This window comes from Lontra canadensis, unplaced genomic scaffold (genome assembly GCF_010015895.1).
Source record: "Lontra canadensis isolate GAN:19392208 unplaced genomic scaffold, GSC_riverotter_1.0 scaffold180, whole genome shotgun sequence".
Taxonomy (NCBI): Eukaryota; Metazoa; Chordata; class Mammalia; order Carnivora; family Mustelidae; genus Lontra; species Lontra canadensis.
In genome coordinates, this window is record NW_022631174.1 from 1,865,357 (window position 1) to 1,885,141 (window position 19,785).

General features: G+C 53.4%; 1 protein-coding gene across 4 annotated transcripts in view; it reads left to right on the top strand.

The window, feature by feature from the left end:
• The window catches only part of SLC43A2 (solute carrier family 43 member 2), a 39,156-nt gene extending 29,242 nt beyond the window's left edge, over positions 1-9,914 (top strand). For 2 of the 4 annotated variants that reach the window (XM_032846736.1, XM_032846737.1), the window contains exons 9-15: positions 77-223; positions 2,248-2,259; positions 2,833-2,971; positions 4,342-4,471; positions 6,381-6,454; positions 7,783-7,906; positions 8,438-9,914. In XM_032846736.1, the coding sequence (XP_032702627.1) occupies positions 77-223; positions 2,248-2,259; positions 2,833-2,971; positions 4,342-4,471; positions 6,381-6,454; positions 7,783-7,906; positions 8,438-8,599 (788 nt within the window). In that variant the 3' untranslated portion in view covers positions 8,600-9,914. The remainder of the gene's footprint in view (positions 1-76; positions 224-2,247; positions 2,260-2,832; positions 2,972-4,341; positions 4,472-6,380; positions 6,455-7,782; positions 7,907-8,437) is intronic. The other 2 variants (XM_032846739.1, XM_032846740.1) reach the window with 2 other exon arrangements.
• The last annotated feature ends 9,871 nt before the right edge of the window (positions 9,915-19,785 follow it).

Below are 19,785 nucleotides of genomic sequence, written 5' to 3' on the forward strand. Positions count from 1 at the left end.
CCCCGGACTGTGGGTGGGCTGTGGCCCCAGGGCTGCGGGCCGCGGCCCCCCTGAGCACCGCCGCTCTCCCCCACAGCGGCGCCCTCCTTCATGCACAGCGTGTTCAGCCCCATCCTGCTGCTCAGCCTCCTCACCATGTGCATCACGCAGCTGCGGCTCATCTTCTACATGGGCGCCATGAACAACATCCTCAAGTTCCTGGTCAGCGGCGACCAGGACGTAGGTAGGCGGCCCCCGGTCCCCGGTCCCCCAGGAGGGCACCTGGTGAGCAGTGGGGACCCTCTCTCGCCAGAGGGGAGGCCCACCGCCTACGAGGTGCTAGGCCGGGCTGGACCGGAAACAGCAGGCTGAGAAGGCTTCTCCACGGCCAGCCCCACTGCTTCTCTCCCGTTGCCATTAGAATGTCCGGGTTTGGGCAGGGAGCAGAGAGGGAGATGGAAATAATACATGTGTTCAGGGTGTGGGGTGCATGTTTTCCATTGCCTCAGGGGCACCAGTGACTTATGTGTTCGCCAACGAAAACAGTGTGCGGGATGGGGGGGTACTTCAGCTGACGGGCAGGCTGACCCAAAGCCCAGCACCTCCCCGCCTGGGGAACCCAGAGGCCAGGCTTGTGGAGAAGCCATGTGCCCAGGGGCAGCACCGCCCCCCGCCCCCCGCCCGCCCCCGGAACTGCCCCCTGAACTGGGTGGGCAGGGCGGGCCGGAGGCTTCCCGGTGTGGGTGATCCCGTTCAGGCTTGTTAAATTTGGTAAACAGAGGTGATACTGCATGGCCACTTTTCTAAAACAGTACACAAGGTCTCCAGCTGATTAGAGGTTTGGATTCCACAAAGAGAATCAGTACTTCCTCAGGGCCTGAGCTGAGTCAGCTTTAGTCATCCCCAAGCGGGACAAACAGTCAGTAAATCCTTTTTATTGGCAGCCCCATTGGTGTGCAACTGTTTGTTGGTTTAATTGTTTTTCCCTAGGGGAGGTTACACTAGACATCGCAAGGAGTCAAATACAGTTTTTAAAGGGGGCGAGAAATCGAGCTTTAACAAAAGGGAAGGGTGATGAAGGGACCCAGACAACATTGGTTCCACTGTGGAAAGGGGCGTCCTGCGACCAAGCAAAGTGGAGAAGCACGGGCTGTCATGTGCCTTTGGAAAATTTCGTAATGAGCTCTGACACAGTAAAGGCCCTAAGACAGCCCCAGAGGAAAGAGTGAGCTCTTTAGCTTTATCTGATGATGTGTCCCCAAATTTCTACCACAGAACATTTTTACTGTGTAACACTCATTAAACTCTGTGGGCCGCGCTTTGGGGAAAGTTGATGGATCATGTCTAAACAGCCTCTGTTACAAAGTCAGGCCCGGAGACGCGAAGCCTCTGGAGTGTGCAAGGAAGGGCCTGCGCTGGCTTGGGGAAGGCAGATTTCCCTGCCGCTGAGTCGCGGACTTTTACTCTAGTTCTCTAAGAAACCTTTGCTGCCGAAGAGAGATTTTTTTCCAGCTGTTTCCCACATTCAGAAAGTCAATTAAAGAAAAAAAAAAAAAGTCAATTTCAAGAAGTAGAGAAAGTTGGGCCAGGAAATTCAATCTGTAGCTGATAGGGCGTTGGTTTTCCCCGTTCTGCTCCTGTGAGCTCCTGCCCTGCCCCCGACACCCCCCCAGCCGGCTGTTCCCCCGAGGGACTGCCTTAGGACCAGGGAGCTGGTGGAATGCAGGGTCTCCAAGGGAGGCCTGTGGTGTCAGACATTGTCGGGGTCAGGGCAGTTGCATTGCCCCTCCGCAGCCCTCCCCTCCCTCTCTCAGAGAGTCCAGACTGACAGAGCAGGGTTCCTGAGGGGCCGGGTTTGCTGAGCCTTTGGCTCGCACACCACTTCCCCATCCTGCTGCTCCGTAGGCACCATGGGCCTGATTCACCAGCCTGCCTGTGACGAGGCCCCGGCTGCACGTGACTGAGGCCTCAGCAGACAGGAAGCCCCCAGCTGATGCCTGTGCTGGGGCTTACCCGCCTCCATTCGCAGAAGCCTGGTCAGGCGCGGCTTCCCTCCCCACACACCCCCCGCCCCCCTCCCCCACCCTGCCCCCCCGCCGCCCTGCCCCAGGCGCTCTGAGAGTCAGATCTTGGTGGGAAGTGGCATGTGTGCTGGGCCCAGAGCTAGCCTGCTTCCACCCCCACCCCCAACATTTCCCTATAACAACCTTTGAGATTTTTGCTCCTAACCTCTCTCTTTTCTGCTTTACTTTTGCTTTCTTGATGCAGTGATGGCCACTGGTAAGCAGCGGGATTGTCAGAGAACACTGCAACATCTCCTCCAGACAGTCTTTGTTTTACCAAAAAACATCCCTCTTGGCCAGGACTGTGGGTGGGGGAAGGGGCAATCAACTCAGCTTCTGTTTGCCTGAAAAAAAATCCCCGTCATAGTTTGAAGGCTCTTTGAAGATTGGAGCCCTTACATCAGAGCTCCAATGAGTGAGCCTTCCCGGTATATTTCTAGAGGCAGAAAACTAACAGCTAGTCACACATGAAGCCTCAGTCCCAAGCATTGGTAATTTTGTGGTTCCCAAGTCATAGACGCTTCTTGGAGCTTCTCGGGGAAGTCATTGTGACATACTGGATTTCATCAGCCATTTCTTGGAAATAAGCAGAAGATGTGGAGAAGGGAATGGGGTGCCGGCCTCTTGCTCCAGCTTTGATTTCAGAGTTTAAAGTGTCTAGGCCCACAGTGACCCAGGGGGCGGTCTGTGGAAGACCCCAGGAGGGTCTGTGAAGTCTCAGACTCTGCCCGGCTCCTGCTCCGGGCTTCATTGGACCCCCCGCATTGACACAGCCCATTTTCCTCCCCAGTTGGCCTCTACACGTCCATCTTTGGTGTCCTCCAGCTGCTCTGCCTGCTGACAGCCCCTGTCATTGGCTACATCATGGACTGGAGGCTGAAGGAGTGTGAAGATGCCTCAGAGGAGCCTGAGGAGAAAGACGCCAACCAGTGCGTAAACAGGGTCTGGGCCCCAGTTCCTGGCCCCCCGAGTCTGCTGTGAGGCAGGGACAGGGTGGGTGGCTTAGCTTTTGAAGTAAGCAGGAGAGGCGAGAGCGGTTCGTGCCCAGAGCTGCTCGTCAGGGCTTTAAGGCACTCTCGCTCTCAGGGCTCAGCCCGCATTTAAGTGTATCACTTCGTTATGGAGATTCTTTGGTCCTCGAAAGTTAGGATGTCCCTGGGCTGGACGAAAGAAGGGGAGGAAGCGGAGGAAGGTCTGTGTGCAGACATTGGGTGTCCGGCCATTCTGCTGTGAGGCCTGCACTCAGATGAGCGGCATCATGGCCGAGCGATGCTAACGCGGTCGAGCTCAAGGTTGGTTCCCTCCATGGGAGGGGTACGTTGCTCTACCCGCAGTGCGCGTTCCTGGATCTGTGCATCATTGTCAGGGTTCAGCAAGGTACTGAGCCCCGCTTTTGTAAGGGTTGGGCTCCAAGATCAGAGAATGAGTTAAGTGCCATCTTCCACGACTCCACCTTAACATAATAAGCAGCTGTTGATTGCTGTAGGCCCTGGGCCAAACACTTAACACAGCATCTCAGTTAAGCCTCACAACACCTCTATGAGGTGTGTGCTAAGGTTATACCCATTTTACAAATGTGGGAACTGAAGTGAGGAGTTTGAGGAGTTTGCTGGGGGTCACATAGTGAGGAAGCGGTGGGCCCGGGACACTCCGTAGGTTTCCAGCACTTGGCATTCATCCTTGGATGTTGAACAGTTGTCCGTGGGGTATCTGTGTGGGCGGTGGGCCTGGAATCGGTAATGGTGAATTCACAAGGAAATAATTACAGAGAATGCTCTGTTATCTAGGTCAGGTCCTAGAGCCAAGAGACTGTTTGTGCCCATTCCGGTTCCATCTGCTGCATATTTGTTTCTCCTTCACCTCCTCCTGCCCCCAAAGGGGAAATCCACTCCCTCCCTTATTTGACTTATTATCTGGCTTATCATGCGCTTCCTGCAGGATTTGGGTGAAGTTGGAGCCAGTTCATGTGGGGGAAATGAGGCTTTGCCACATCCTGACTTGGGCACACTCCGCTCTTTGCCTCGCCATCATTCGTGCTCGGCGTTCACTGAGGCAGTGTGGTGTGTTGGTAGCTACGTTCTCATAGCCGACCTCTCCACTGAGGTGCACGCTCAGTCAAGAGTGTGCAATGGGAGTGTTCCGAGTGCCGGTCTAGCCCTGGCAGTCCCTCGGACATGCTTGCATTAGTCTCGGAGTCTTGCGTTGTCCACAGACCGTGACTCCTGAAGCCTGACTTCCTAGGAGAGCCCACCCTCCTCCAGGGACCCCTCAACTCCAGCATGTGCTCTTGTCTCCACAGAGGCGAGACGAAGAAGAAACGAGACCGGCAGATCCAAAAAGTCACCAACGCCATGCGGGCCTTCGCCTTCACAAACCTGCTGCTCGTGGGCTTTGGGGTGACTTGCCTCATTCCCAACCTGCCTCTACAGGTGGGTGTGGGCAAAAGAGAGGCCAGGTGGGGTATGAAACGGTGAGACTTAAAGGTACACGATGAGTCATGGAAGCCATCCACAAAGACAGTGGTGACTTTCATTCATGTAATCCAACCAAGCAATCAACCAGCCCACTGTTATTTACCAAGGGTTTCTTACCTGCCGGGCTCTGTGCTTGATGCTGGGGGTGAGCTCTAAATGAAACTGGGATTGCCTTTCACCGAAAACTCTTTTCTATGAGGGCATATCATGCTTCATGGCCTTTTGGGATCTTGCATGCCATGAACACCACCATCATACCATTCCCTAGAACTACATGGGGCAGTCGTATGGCTGCTTGGTTTTGCATGACAAAGAGGTCTGGCCAATCTATGGCTTTGGTGGGACCATCTGCTTCTCTGGTATAAGAATGTCTGCAGGGTGTTGGTGTTGCAGAGAGTGGGAAAGACAGTGATGATCACTTGGCATCCGGGTTCAAAAGCTTAATTCCTTTCCGTAAGATTTCTGATGCTTTTGAAACCGGACTTTTGGCAGAGATTGGGAGCAAAGTAGATATTTGTCACCTGCCCAGCTCTACCCTTGGATCCGTGAAAGTGTTCTAGAGCCAATCCCCAAGTTTATGAACTTCAAGGGGTCATAAGTGACAGCGTTGCTGCCACATGGGTTAACCCAGTCCAGATAGTATCTTGGGCCAGGTCCAGAAGGAAAGTGAGAGTCTCTTCTTTTTGACAAGGGGCCATGTGCTGAAGTGCATTGAACACCCAGGTGTGCACCACCCATGGGTATTCCGTGATACGAGTCTGTATCCATGCCGACACTGTCTGTGCAGACCACAGTAAACCATTGAAGGCTTGGGAAGAGCATCGTTGCGTCCCTGGTGCCCTCCCAGCTTCCTGGTAGAGAGCTGCCCTCTCTGCAAGGCTGGCCGGTCAGGGGGCCATGCTCAGTAGGGTTAGTCACCTGCTTTTTGTTTTACTTAGTTCTCGTTGAAAGAGAAGTTCTGAAGAGGCAATCAGACATTTGAAGTGGGAAGGGGGAGCCTTCGCAAGTGCGCGCATGCACAGTCGGGCACAGCCCTCTTTCGACACTATAGAGAGCAGTGCCCCCTCCACCTCCCACATTTGGGGAACAGTTCCTGGCTGCTAAGCAGGTTGGCAGGACTGTGTGCAAAGGACAAACAAAGGGTCCTGGTGGCCAAATGGCCAGCTCTCATGATCCTTGGGAATCATCTACAAGTGCTTCTCAGACCTTTGCTCAACCTGCCAGTGGTGGCCTTTTGGAGAAGTTGAGCTTTCCTCAGGAGGGGAGAAGGAAAACTAACTGCCTATGGAACCTGGGTGACCAGGCACAGAGATCTCTGGGCACAAGCCTCAGGTCAGCAAAGACAGGAGATCAAGTCACGATTAATGACCTCCTGTGTAGTGCTGTGTCTATAACATATAGAACATTCTTGGTGGAGGTGGGAGGGGCCTTTACTCAGTGTTTGCCAATTTCCATGGTGTAAATGCTTCCATCGTGGCTGATTTCAACCAGCATGAAGTCACTGATCATGGAGGAATGGGACAGAGATTCATGGGGACACGCCATCATGCAGTACTCCCGCCAATACTGTAGGAGAAGTAAAAAGCTCCCGAGCACAGATAATAGTAAAATGTAGTAAAGTAATCAAGGAATGAAGAGTTTTGAATATCTGTTAATGTTCTTGAATATAACTTAATTGTAATTGTAAGTTTACAAATTTAATTTTTAGTCATGACTGTCTTTAATAGCTGGCTCACAAAATTCCTGAAAATTCCGGAATGGGCCCTAGAGATCTGGTGCGAGCCCACACTGGGTTGCCAGTGCTCCCACTGCTCAGGACCCCAGGAACTCTGAGGACCCTCACACTCTGCTCTCCCTCCCGCAGATCCTCTCCTTTATCTTACACACGATTGTGCGAGGATTCATCCACTCTGCTGTTGGGGGCCTGTATGCTGCCGTGTAAGTGCCGGGTGGTATGGGTGGCCTGGCGCTGAGGGCAGGGGAATGGCCTAGGGGGAGGTTCGTGGTGGGACGGAGGTCCTGAAGGGGCCAGCCTGCCATCTCGTATCAGGGATGGGCACCAGATTTTTGTTGGCTGTGTCAAGGGACCGTCACACCTGACGGGAGGTGGGTCAGCGGGCAGGGACAGCTGGGTGCCCACAAGCCTTGGCATCTAGCACGAAGTCAGTTCCTCAAGCCAGGGTCAGTGCTCATTACTGCCTCCGGGCTGCCACTCGGCCGCGTCCTGGGACTGCCCCTGGCTGCTCACAGGAAGGGCAGGGGTGGGCTCTGGCTGCCCAGAGCTGAGCATTGATGTTCTGATGACCCCCAGGAGGGGCAGTGATACGGGTAACTGAGCCCATAGTGTGGTAGACTGCTCTCACCCTGAGTCTGAAAGGGCCTGGTTCTGCCCACAGCCTTCTCAGGCCTGGGCTAAAATGAAACCTGCCTCCTTTTCCAAGAGGCCACATGTACAGAGGGAACCACCACAGCTATCTTTGCCCCTTCGGCTGGGGTTTGGCTCAATGTGGAACTCGGGGTAGCGCCTGGCTGGCTCAGTCGGTGGAGCATGCAACTCTTAACCTCAAGGTTGAGTTCGAGCCCCACGTTGGGTGCAGAGATTATTTAAAAATAAAATCTTAAAAGAAAAAAAAATAGAACTCAAGCACCATGTGCTGTGTGTCTCTGCTTGAAGACCCTTTGGTTCCCCACTGGGAGTCCCTTTCCGCCTCTGGGGCTGCAAAGCCTGATGTCCGCTGAGATTTTGTCAGAATTCGGCATCCCACGGGGGTCATTCCAGGTCTGCACCCAGTGCCAGGAGGAAGTTGCCACTGCCCAGGCAGAATGTGCAAGTCCACCAAGAGTGTGATGCCGAGTTTCCGGGATTACACAACGCTCCTCTAGATGAGGGCATAGCCGAGCCAGGGCCGCCCTCCGACCTGTTCCCTCGGCCCGGTTTCCAAGCTGCAGACTTCTTCAGGCACCACTCATCCCACTCAGCTCGTCCAGCACCCCCGTGGACCTGGGGCATACATGGGTTGGGTGGGATCCTCCAGAATCTGGGCCCTCACTGGTCTGAAAGCGAAATTGACAGTCGCAGATCTGCTTAGCAGAAACGAATCGCAAGCAGGCACCCCACCGTTCTCTCAGGTGGCTCCCGCCTCTGCTCTGGCACCTGACGTGCTACCTGGAGGCCCCAGGACACCCGGGGCCAGGCTGGGGCTGAGGGGCATTTGGAAAGCCTGAGAGTGGCACCTGTGGTGACAGGTCCTCTGTTGTCCCGGCAGGTACCCCTCCACCCAGTTCGGCAGCCTCACGGGACTGCAGTCGCTGGTCAGTGCACTCTTCGCCCTCCTGCAGCAGCCCCTGTTTCTGGCCATGATGGGTCCCCTCCAAGGAGACCCTCTCTGGGTAAGAAGGGTCTGGGGCAGTGAGGTGTGGGCATCTGCCCCACTCTGCAGACTCAGAGCTAGGAGGCATCCCTTAGCAGCTTCTGGAGCCCCAGCAGTAGACAGGTTGGAGCTTTGGTTAGGATTGATTCAGGGTCCCCTAGAGACTGGGGGTTGGGCAGGAGGAGAAAAGTATCCTTTCTGGACCTGATGTTGGGGTAGCCCTCCCGCCGAAGGTTGTAATTCCTTACCAGGTACTGTGAGCCTGCCCCAGTCCTGGTCCCACCCCTGGATGTTCACATCAGTAGGTCAGAGGTGGGGGCCTGGGCCCTGAGGGCTTCCTAGCGGCTGTGGACACTGGGAAACTCGGACGCTGGAATGTGGAACGACGGGCCCTTGGACCGCTTGAACCTTCCAGTTTCAGTTTTTCCTTTCTTCTCCTGTGACCTCGCCTTTTCCAAACAGGAGTGTGGGGAAGGGTCTTGAGCCAGGCCCCGCAAAAGACTGCAGCTCCGGGCTCGCGTGATGGCAGCTCTCATTTCTGCTTCTCCAGGTGAATGTGGGGCTGCTTGTCCTGAGCATGCTGGGGTTCTGCCTCCCCCTCTACCTCATCTGCTACCGGCGCCAGCTGGAGAGGCAGCTACAGCAGAAGAGGGAGGATGACAAGCTTTTCCTCAAGCTGAACGGCTCCTCCAACCGGGAGGCTTTCGTGTAGCACCCACCACCTCAGAACTATGGTCTCCTGCCCTTGCTTCAGTGACTCACCAGTGTCCTCCTCCCCATCCCAGAGGACCTCCTTGCACCCTCAGGATCCTTGCCTTCACATTTTGGAGTCCACGCTCCCTCCCAGGGCCCCAGTCCTGCCTTGGAGCTCTGCAGCGGAAGGACGGGAGAGGGCCCGGATGTGTGATTTTCCTAGTGCCGGAAGCAAGGGCTGCTGTGGGCTTTGCTCTGCCATCCTAGAGGGGCCCTTGGGCTTTGAGGCTCAGTGGGGCCTGCAGGGGGAGCAAGAAGGAGCCCCAGCAGACAGGCTCTCTCCCTCATGTGTCTGGATTCTGCCTCTTGCCAAAGCAGTGGGGTCTGCCATCTACTGCCTGCCACCTGCCTCTCGGCCGCATGCCCACTGGCCACACCTGCCCAAGGACAAAGGCTCTCACCGTCTGCACCCCCTCGCCTGCCCCTCGGCCTCCTCCCTCGGCCAGTCGGAGGCTGCCTGAGGAAGGAAGGACCCGCTTCCTGTTGTTGGTGCTAACTCCTTTGTAATTCCAGCCCCCTGTGGCCTGTCCATGACCTGTCCTCCTGTTCTAGGCCTGTGGAGAAGCCCCCCCGCCGGCTGAAAGCCTGGGGAGGGGATGGAGGGCTGGATAGTCAGGCATCGCTCAGGAGCCAAGGACAAGGCTAATGAGCAGTCCCTCACCTCCTCCCTCAGGGCGAGGAGTGTTTCCGCTGCCACCCTCCATCCAGCCTGTGACCTGAAGGGAATTAAAACAGCACCAACGGGGCACCCCCAACACACACAGCTGTTTTTATGGGGGTGGAAGTCAGGCTATTGCTGACAGACATGGAGGGCCAGGCCTGACTGGGGAGATGGGGTTGTGAAGGGCTTCGGGGTATGTGTACTTGTGGGATTTGTGAGAGGTGTGTATGTGGGGTGGTTCTGAGGTGGGGGTTCTGGGTGTCTGCCCTTAACCTCCCAGAGCCGTGGGACAGGCAGCCCAGGCCTGCCACAGGCCCAGGGTCCCGAGGCTGCCTTGCTCTGGGCCTGGAGCTTGTTTGAGGCCGTGGGGTTATAGTGCCCCCTGCCGGCAGGCTCCTCCAGGGCCCCGTAGCTGTTTACTTGAGAGAGGTGGCTCTCTTCCAGGCTGGCCTGGCTCTCCAGCCACCTGCCTGACTGCCCCCAGAAATGGGTCTGAGACTTCCTGGGAGTGCTCAGCAGGGTGGGTTGATTTTTAGGTTTATACTTTTGGGTCTTTTAAGTTTTACCAGACTCCTTTTTATAAAGCAATAAATCCCATTTTTCCTCCTGGGAAGGGATGACCCTGCTAGCATTTTCAGTTAATGGCTACACGTGCCTGTTTTGAGCTTGAGAAGAAAAGGCAAGACAAGATTTTCTGCTGCTGACCAGCCCCAGTCCTACCCGGTCACTGCCCGTCTCCCTGGGTGACTGCCATCTTAGGAGCTGCACTGGTCAGGAAAAGACCTCACTGCCCCACCTCACCCCCAAACTGGGCTTGTGCAGATATCTTAAAAGTGGGGACCACCCCTCCTCTGCTGTCCAGCCCAGCCACACCACGAATCCTGACCCCTTGTATCCCCTACTCAGGTTTCCACCCCTGGCTCAACCACCCTGAGGGTTCCTCCTGAGCTCAGGTCACAGGGTGACACCAAGAGAGTCTCAGGTTCAAAGAGACAGAGGCAGAACGCAGTGAGGGGAACTTGTGGAGAACAGGAAGGGGCAGACCCAGGCCTAAGTCTGAGCTCTGCATGAACCGTTGAGCACCTCGTGCACACCTCATCTTCCTGGGCTTCCGTCCAGTCCACTCAAACACTAAAAAGCAAAAGAACATATGTTTAAAATAAATATTTTTTAAAAAGAGAGAACTAGATCAACATTTCCCAAACCATTCCTCAGAACACTAGCTCTGTAAGATGCTAATTATTCTAATTTAAGAAATCACGGTCAGGGGCACCTGGCTGGCTCAGTCAGTAGAACATGTGACTCTGGATCTTGGAGTTGTGAGTTCAAGCCACATTGGGCACAGGACTTGAAAGAAAAAGAAAATGATCAAATTTGGGAAAGGCAGAGTTAAAGTCAAGCACGTTTTCTTACAGCAACAGGCACTTGTTGCACTTCTGTCATGTTCATGGATGTGTTGCTCCCCAGGACCAGGTGCGGCGTGCTGCAGAGGGAGCACTGGTTTTAGTAGTCAGAGCCGTCCTCCACGTGCAGCCCAGTGACCACTTGTTGGAGATGTGAACACTAGGTGTTGCCTCTGGCCTAGATGGAGCGGGCAGTCCACGTTTGGCTGAGCCCCACCTGGTGATTCTGGTGCCCCCCCCCCCAAACGTTTGAGACCTCATTCTGCCCTGACCGTAGGGAGTTGGTGGGTTACATATTTTCCTACCATTATCCTTGAATCGTGATAACAACCCAGGAACCAGATACTATCCCTATTTTATAACTGGGAAACTTGAGGCCCAGAGGCTGTTTGGGGAGATGCTAATTAGCAAGAATTAGCAAAGGCCCTTCCCACTGGGAAAATGAATGAAGGTTGTACAGTCAGGGCTCATGCTGTCCCCAGGTGCGCCCAGGCCCAGCCAAAGGGAGCTGCTGCCTATCTCTCCCACCCACCCGCTTGCAGGACATGAGCACTCTGTGGGAAGAAACAGGTCTTGAGAAACTAGGGTTCAGGGGGGAAAATATTCTAGGGCCAACAGCATGTGGAGCCGTACTGATGGGCCAGGTACCTGTTCCCCCACCTCCTTGTCAGGGGCCAGTCATTCTGCTCTGCCTGTAGGGAGTTGATGGGTTACATATTTTTCTATTATCATCCTTGAATGATAACATCCTTGAATGAATAACAACCCAAGGAGTTAGATACTATCCCTTTTTGTAGCTGGAAAACTTGAGGCCCAGAGGGTATAGTCACTTGCTCAAGGTTAGACCTGGTAGTCCTATGCTCCTAAAGTCATCAGAGAATCCAAGGCCCTCCAGACCAGAACATTCCATTCAGAGCTTCAGCTCCAGGGCCCACTGGGCCTCGGGAGCAGGGCAGCAACAGACTGGGGAAGGGAAGCAAAAGGCCAGGCATGGTCTCCATTTCCCAGAGCCAAGAGCTTCCTCAGAGAGGGAGTTGAGCTCTACTTAATAGAGTCATGTTGGCTGATGGATACTTGACCAAGGGAGCAAATCTCCGGTCACCCCAACCCTGAGAGGAGTGCTATGGGAGGGGAAGGGACCATGAGCTGGTCAGAGGCAATGGGCATCAAGGGGCCACAGACATCTGTCTCCACCTCCCCTCTCCCCATTCTTTAAGCTCCTGGCGGGAAGGAACGGGAAGTGATACCTGGCCATGCGCTTTTGGTCAGAGTGAGGAAGGGGGCTGATCTTCCCTCAGGAACATTGCCAGGGGTCCCTTTCTTTCTAGTCTTCCTGGACTCTTGCCTAGGAATCTAGTCATTCCTTGGTGGTTGGCTCCCTCCAAACCCTTCTGGGGGAAGGCTCCTACCCTCTTAAAGGCCATGGGTATGGTTGCAGGCCCCTGTGGGTTCCCCTCCATTTTGTTCTTTCTCCTTTCCCACTTGTACCTGGAATTGGCCTGGTGAAAAGAATGTCTGCTCCAGCCTTCCTTGTCCTGGCCCTGGGCTATGTAGTCTGAGCGGGAGTCATACTGCCCCAGGGCCCAAGGATGCTGAAATGGGGACCCACCTGGTATTGGGGGTACATAGGCAGCAGCACGAATACATCCAGCCCAGTGGAGTTTCTGATGAGCTTGCATGTCAGCCTACATGAGTTTGAGTGAATACGTAACCGAGCAGGGGGGCTGGTGCAGACAAACAGTGGGCACTCTAGGGTGAGGTGCTCCTGTCACAGAACTCTGAGAGGTCCTCTCCACAGGATTGGACTTCGGGGGCCATTTAAGCACTGGCTCCCCTCCCTCTGAAGGAGTATATAATGGCTTCTCACGGGCTCTTGGGGTGGTGAGATGCCTTATCTGTACCAATTACCAGGGCCCAACCCAAGGGACATAGCCCATTTTCCCCAATATGGATGGTGACATTGTGAGGATTTGGAACCCAGGACCCCCAAAGTGAAGGACTTGGCTTTCCATAGGCTGCAGCACCCCACCCCCACAGTTGGGGGTTGGTCAGGGTGAATAGGTGAGCTCTGTGAGCCTGTTTCCACCCGTGCCCTAACTCCCTGGGGTGAGGGTCCTGGGGTGGGGGTACAGCCTTGTCCATGGCCGGCCTGCCACGGGGAGGAGATCTGTCAACAGAAAGCCACTACCTGTGCCCCTGGGTCTCTGCAGACAGCACGCCCACCTTCAAAGTTAGTCATTCTCTGCCTCCTGGAGTGGATCTGAGACTGACCAGGGCCCCTGGCAGCTCCCAGCCCCATCCCAGCATGAGGCTCCATCTCCCCGTGTGCCAAGGAGGCAGTGAGAGAAGCAGAGCTTAGAGGCCCCACCACGAATACCATCTCAGTGCCGTTAGGCACATCTTGAGCCTCAGTTTCCTTATCTGTAAAATAGAGATCATACCCTCACCGTGAGGTAGGGGAACATGGACACAAAGCCCCCGCACAGTGGTCTACTTGGCACTTAGTAGGTACTTACCAAGCGACAGCATTATGTTTATGATTCAGGAGGCGTCCAGAGAGCCCAGGGAACAAAGACTACCCCACCCCCCAAACCCCATCCTCTAATCGGACATCTACTCTGGGTACCTCGGACCAGAACAGGCCTGTGTTCACCCCTCTCTCTCTCTCCGAAACCCTCTCTATGCAAAAACCTTAAGAAGTTGTTCTCTTGTCCATTTTTCTTTTATGCCCCACATTTTAGTAAAGGATTTGGCTCCAAAGCCCCTCAAGGTAATTTCTAAGTGTTGAGATACCCTGACAGCTTATGCAAAGCAGGGTGACAGGTCACGGTGTGTAGGCAGCACCACTGTACTTCCTCTTGTACAAGCACTTGGCTGTGCACAATGTGTTCACATATTCAGGGCCCATCAGGTGTGAACACATTTTGAGGAGTGTGTAGGAGCTCATCCTTGTGCTGCTTCCCCAGCTGGAGAAGAGGGAGGGGATCTTGCCTCACTGAATCCCTGCCCATCGTGGAAAGTCCTGGGTCCCGGGTGGTACCTGAAGGGTTCATCAGTTCCCTGTGTTAACCAGGGTCAGTGGTGTCACCAGAGCTCAGTAACGGACCCTGACTCCCTGCTTCATTGCTGTCTCTGGCCCCCAACGTACTTCCTGGCCCACAGTAAGCACTCAATAAATTTATGCAGAGAATGACTAAGAACCTCTTCCTCCTCAGCTTCCGGTGTCTCTTCCTAAGTCACACGTATTTCTGCCCTTTGCCTTTTGCTCAGATTCTCTGTCACTTGTCTGACCCATGCTCCCTGACCCCTCCCACTCCCTCCTGCAGCACTCGGTATCCCCCAGCTTTACTGGCTTAGCCTTCCCCTCTGCCATTTGAAGAAGTGGGCGAGGGACAGAGTAAGGGGCATCTTGTGTGGAAAGACCAAGGCTCCTGGTGAATTCTGGTTCTAAAGGGAGCTCACTCTTGTCCCTTTTCTTTTTCCTAACATGGTGGTCATGGACATGACAGCTCCTCCTATAGATTGCCCAGCAAGCCAGCCATCCTCCTCCCAGAGCCCTGGGCAGTGGCAGCGACAGTGAGAGAGAGAGAGAGCACTGGGTGTCTCCAGAGAATCCCCAAGGGGATCCCCACCCCAGGGAAGGCAGGGCAGCCTGGCTCCTGACCCTGCCAGGGTGAAAGAGGCTTGAGGCACAGGGGAGAGATGTGGATGGCCTTGGGGGCCAGGGGCGGGTTGGAGCAGGGAAGAGAGAAAATGCTACATGGTATGTGACGGAGCTCCTGCTTGTCAGGATTGCAAACTCAAAACTGCCACATGCCTTTGTTGCTACCTTTCCTTTTCCATGGCCATGTGGGATTGAGCCTAGTGCTGTCAGATCTTCTGAGATTTTCCAAGAGAAGCTGAAAATCCAGGGGGCCTGGGTGCCTAGGCAGATGCCTAACAGACTGAGCCAGTCTGTTAGGCATCTGCCTTCAGCTCAGGTCATGATCTTGGAGTCCTGGGATTGAGTCCCACATCGGGCTCCCTTCTCAGCGGGGAGTCTGCTTCTCCCTCTGCTGCTTCCACCCCACTCATGCATGCGCGCGTGCGCGCTCTCTCTCTCAAATAAATAAAATCTTTTTAAAAAAAAGTTTAAAAAGGGGTGGCTCAGTGGGTTAAGCCTCTGCCTTCGGCTCAGTGGGTTAAGCCTCTGCCTTTTTCGGCTCAGGTCATGGTCTCAGGGTCCTGGGATAGAGCCTCACGTTGGGCTCCCTGCTCAGCGGGGAGCCTGCTTCCCCCCACCTCTCTCTGCCTGCCTCTCTGCCTACTTGTGGTCTCTGTCGAATAAATAAAGAAAATCTTTTTTAAAAAATAAGTTAAGAGAGAAGCTGAAAATCCTAAATTTTATTATTTTTTAAAAAAATCCCCATTTTCAGGGGCACCTGGGTGGCTCAGTTGATTAAGCTTCTCCCTTTGACTCAGCTCATGATCCCCGGATCCTGGGATCCAGCCCTGCATCAGGCTCCTTGCTCAGCAGGGAGCCTTGCTTCTCTCTCTCTCTCCTTCCCACTCTTGCTCTCTCTCCCTCTCTGTCACTGTCTCTCTCTCTCTCTCTCTCGCAAATAAATAAATAAAATCTTTTTAAAAACAACAACAACAAAAAACCTTTCATGCCTGCTCAAGTAGCTTTCAACCGTGTGCAGGGCAAACACCGTCCAAGGCAGGGTGAGAGAAGAGGACTAAATTGAGGGCCTCACTGCCTCTTTTGAGTGCCCAAAGCAACTCCTTGTCTGTTTCTTTGACTCCAACAGGTGACACATTCATCTTACATTAGACTGTGGTCCTACCTGCGCAGCGACATTTTTCTCTTTACCTTTGTTGCCCCCCAGCCTGGGACCTAATGAATGCTGTTGAGTAAGCAAGTGGGCTAAACACTCCAATCTGGTTTCTAGAGTGGCCTGGAGTCTCTATTTGGGGTCAGGTATTGTCAGGCAAAGTGCCAGGCGGAAGCAGCAACGCGCAGGGGCACTTACTGGAAGAGTGCCTGCCCTTGGCCTTGACCTGCAGACATGCTCCTGGGCCCCATGGCCCCTCCCAGCAGCCAGGGTCACACGTTTGTCTGTCCGTTTGTTTGTTTGTTTGTTTGTTTTTTTCTTTTTTGGGTCTGGTGTCTGCCTCTCCACCAGAATGAATGTTCCCTGAAAGCTGGCACATTCTTTGCCTTGGTCACTGTGATACTTTCAGTGCCTGGCAAGGAACAGCTGCTCAATCAATATTTGGAACATGAAACTTGAAAAGGGAGAGAGAGAGAGACAAAAATAAACAGAAAAGAGGCTGAACCTCGCTGAGAAGCTGGGGGAAGAGCATGCTCTTGCCCGCTAGGAAGGGACAGAGCAGAAGATGGAAACAGTGAAACACAGTCTCCCCGAGATACCCAGATGGGTTACAGGTGCGGCTGTGGCTGAGGCAGCAACAGGGCCTGCCAGACAGGAGAACTTTGAGATGCACAGACATGAAGATGAAGGCAAGAGGAAGACCGAGACGGAGCTAAGAGCGCACAGATGGGGGAAGGAGACTGGTTCAAAGAGAAGAAGAAACGCTGGGCTGGAGGTCATCGCCCAGACAGAGCAGTGGGACAGAGACTGAGACTACAGGGATGGGGAGAGAGGCACAGAGGGGTCCGGAGAGAATAGGAGGGAGGAGAGATGAACAGAGACAGAGAGAGGAAAGACAGAGACAGAGAGAACAGAAATACAGCTAGAGAGGGAGACAAAGGTACAGAAAGATATGGAGAAGAGATGGAGAAAGAGTTGGAGAGGGAGCTAGACACGGAGAGAAGACAGAAAGGTGAAGCTAGAGATGGAGAGAGGGAGAGAAACAAAGAAAGAGACATGAGAGGCAGAAGGTCACTGGGACACTTCAGATTTCAAGCCTGGAGCATGGAGAAGTGGTTTTGAGGGGGCAGTGGTGTCCATCCCTCCTTCCTCACAGCACCCCTTCCCCAGGAACAGGGATGTGAAGACATCTGCTCCTCCTCCAACCCCGGCTTGTGTGCTCTCTCTCTCTCAAATAAATAAAATATATATTTTTAAAGATTTTATTTATTTATTTGACAGACAGAGATCCCAAGTAGGCAGAGAGGGAAGCCGAGCAGAGAGCCCGGGCAGGCGGGGCTCGATCCCAGGACCCTGGGATCACGACCTGAGCTGAAGGCAGAGGCTTTAACCCACTGAGCCACCCAGGCGCCCCAAATAAAATCTTAAAAAAAAAAAAGAAAGAAAGAAATTATTGATCCTGTGAAGTACAATAACGGCATTGTGGGTTTTTGAGAAAATATTCCTATTTCTAGAACGCACGCTGAAACACAGAGTGTGGTGGTACGATGTCTGAGATCTTCTTTAAAATGCTTCAGAAAAGAGATGTCACAAGAGTGGCACCATCTCGCCAACAGCTGAATCTGGGTGACGAGGACTGGGCCCTCAGGGGCTGCCCCCTGCCCCTGGAACAGAGGTACAGTTCCCTAGCTTGGCACTCAGTCCCACCTGTGTGGCCACATGTGAAGCGCTCATGTGCTAACCAGAGGCCCTTGTTGAATCCTGCCTCCAGGCCTTTGCCAGTAAGAAAGAGTCCCCCTCTGGAGATGCCAGCTCCTCTTCCAACCTGGCTCAAGTACCATTGTCCTGGCATGCTCCCCACACCTCTGCAGCCCAGGAGGTCTCTGCTGGGACCTGCCTCAGCACTGTTTCAGTCCTGTAAAAGTGCAAGGGCTCCTCTCTCTGAGCGACTCGAGAGCAGAGGCTGTTTCCCATCTTTTTACTTTCCCATTGCCCAGCATAGCCTCCAAGCCCCCTTGTCTCAGCTCTCGTTAACTAAGAGTCACTTCAGCAATAATTCCTCTCATCAGGCAGGGCTCAGACAAAACATCGCCTCTTTGAAGAGCCTTCCCCGACCACCCAGCTAACGTTGCCCTGTCCTGCTTCTCCATAACCTTTACCACTACTGGATGCCATTTCTGTATTTGTTTATATTCTGCTCCCCGCCCCACCCTGTCACTGAACAAGGGAAAGACCTGGTTTTTCTAGGTCACCCCTGTATCCTGAGTGCCGAGAAAAAGGCCCAGGACGAGGCCAGGAGCTTAATCAATATTTATTGAGTGAATGAGTAAATGTAGTTGTCCCAACTAGATTGCAGGCTCCCAGGGGGCAGGGTTTGGTTACCTTCTGGAGAGAGCCAGCACATGGCAATTGTTAAATAACCGTTCATTGATACTATGTAGGGGTAAAAGCCCCATACTGAAGAGTTAGGGGACCAGGGTGCAGTTAATCTTGGACTTTGGATCATAATACCGCTTCTCGGGGCGCTTGGGTGGCTCAGTAGGTTAAGTGTCTGCCATCGGCTCAGGTCATGATCCCCAGGGTCCTGGGATCGAGCCCCACCTGGGGCTCCCTACTCAAGCCAGGAGCCTGCTTCTCCCTCTCCTCCATGCTCATGTTCTTTTTCTCTTTCAAATAAATAAATAAATAAAATCTTAAAAAAAAAATACCTCTTCTCTTGGCCTTCCTTCAAGAGGCTTGGACTTGGATTTCTGAGGCAATCCATGTGCCTACTTTAGGATGTGATAAACGAGAGGCCAACATGTGCAATACTCAGGGTTCCGCTGAGGTACCCATCATGTATGGCTTGCCAGCAATATGTCACCTGCTCTATCCTTCCTTCCCAAGTCCCCATCTTGGGCAGTCCACTCACCCTCACCTGGCTGTCCCTCAGATCCAACACTGGAGCCATTATTTTCCTCTGTGTACATCTATCTTTCCATTATTCTCCTGAAGGCAGGACTGCCCACTCAGGCACCCAGGTCAGAAACCTGGGTGGTGTTCTCCCTTTCTCCCTCTCAGCCAGTTAGTCAACAAACCTTATGGATATTAACCTCTTGAGTTGCTTCCCTCCCCTGCCCTTTCCTATCACTGTCCTAGTCCCTCTTCTCCACACTTCTGCAGAAGCCTCCTAATTGGCTCCCTGCTTCTGGTCTGGCCCCACCATGCCCTCTCCACCCACCCCTTAGAGTGAGCCTTCAAACACCAAACTTGCTTAACCTTCTTTTTAAAAAGATTTATTTATTTGAGAGAGTGAGAGAGTGCATGCCCACGGGTGGGGGGTGGAGTGGGGGGAAGGGAGAGAATCTTAAGCAAACTCCCTGCTGAGTGTGGAGCCCATGCTAGGAGCTTGATGTCAAGACCCATGAGATCAAGACCTGGGCCGAAATGGACTGGGTTTTAAGCACCTGAAGTGCTTAAAACCCTTAAAGGGCCCAGGCCTCTTAGGGTGGACTCCAAATACCTTATCATTGCCAGAAACTATATTATCTGCCTCCAACCCTCTCCCCACTCTGTCTAGTTAACTCTGCCCTCCTAGCCCCCTGCAGATCTCAATTTAGAACCTCTTCTTGGGTGGAGTGGAGGAGTGGCACCTGGCTGGTTCAGTGGGTAGAGTATCATGCACTCACCATCTCTGATGATGAGTTCAAGCCCCATGTTTGATCTCTGCGACCAGAATCTAAGCCCCATGCTGAGTGTGTAGATTACTTTAAAAAACCAAACCAAAACAAAAAACTTAAGAACAAAAAAGCCCCCCGAAAAAAACCCACAAAAAGCAAAATAAAAACATCCCACCCCCAAACCTACCCCTCTTCTTCCAGGAAGCTTTTGCTGACCAGTATAATTCCACCAAGTATAATTCCTCCAGTATAATTCCACCAAGCCTGTGTTCCACCACTCACGGGCCTTTTCTCGAACCTGTCTTGTTTACTCTGTCAACAAAGCACAGGTTTTGGGGACACAGCGCATACTTTGCAAATACATATTGGAGGAATGACATCACACTAAGACTGCTGGGTGAAAATCTCCATCACATGCTCATTAAGGACTTGAGCAAGTCTTTTAACCTCTGCCTCCTCCTCACCCGTAAAGGTGCACAGCAATGGTAACTTTTTCTGGTAGAGATGTCTTGAGGAGTCAAGCACTTAGAAGAGCATTTGAGGGACGCCTGGGTGGCTCAGTTGGTTGGACGACTGCCTTTGGCTCAGGTCATGGTCCTGGAGTCTCG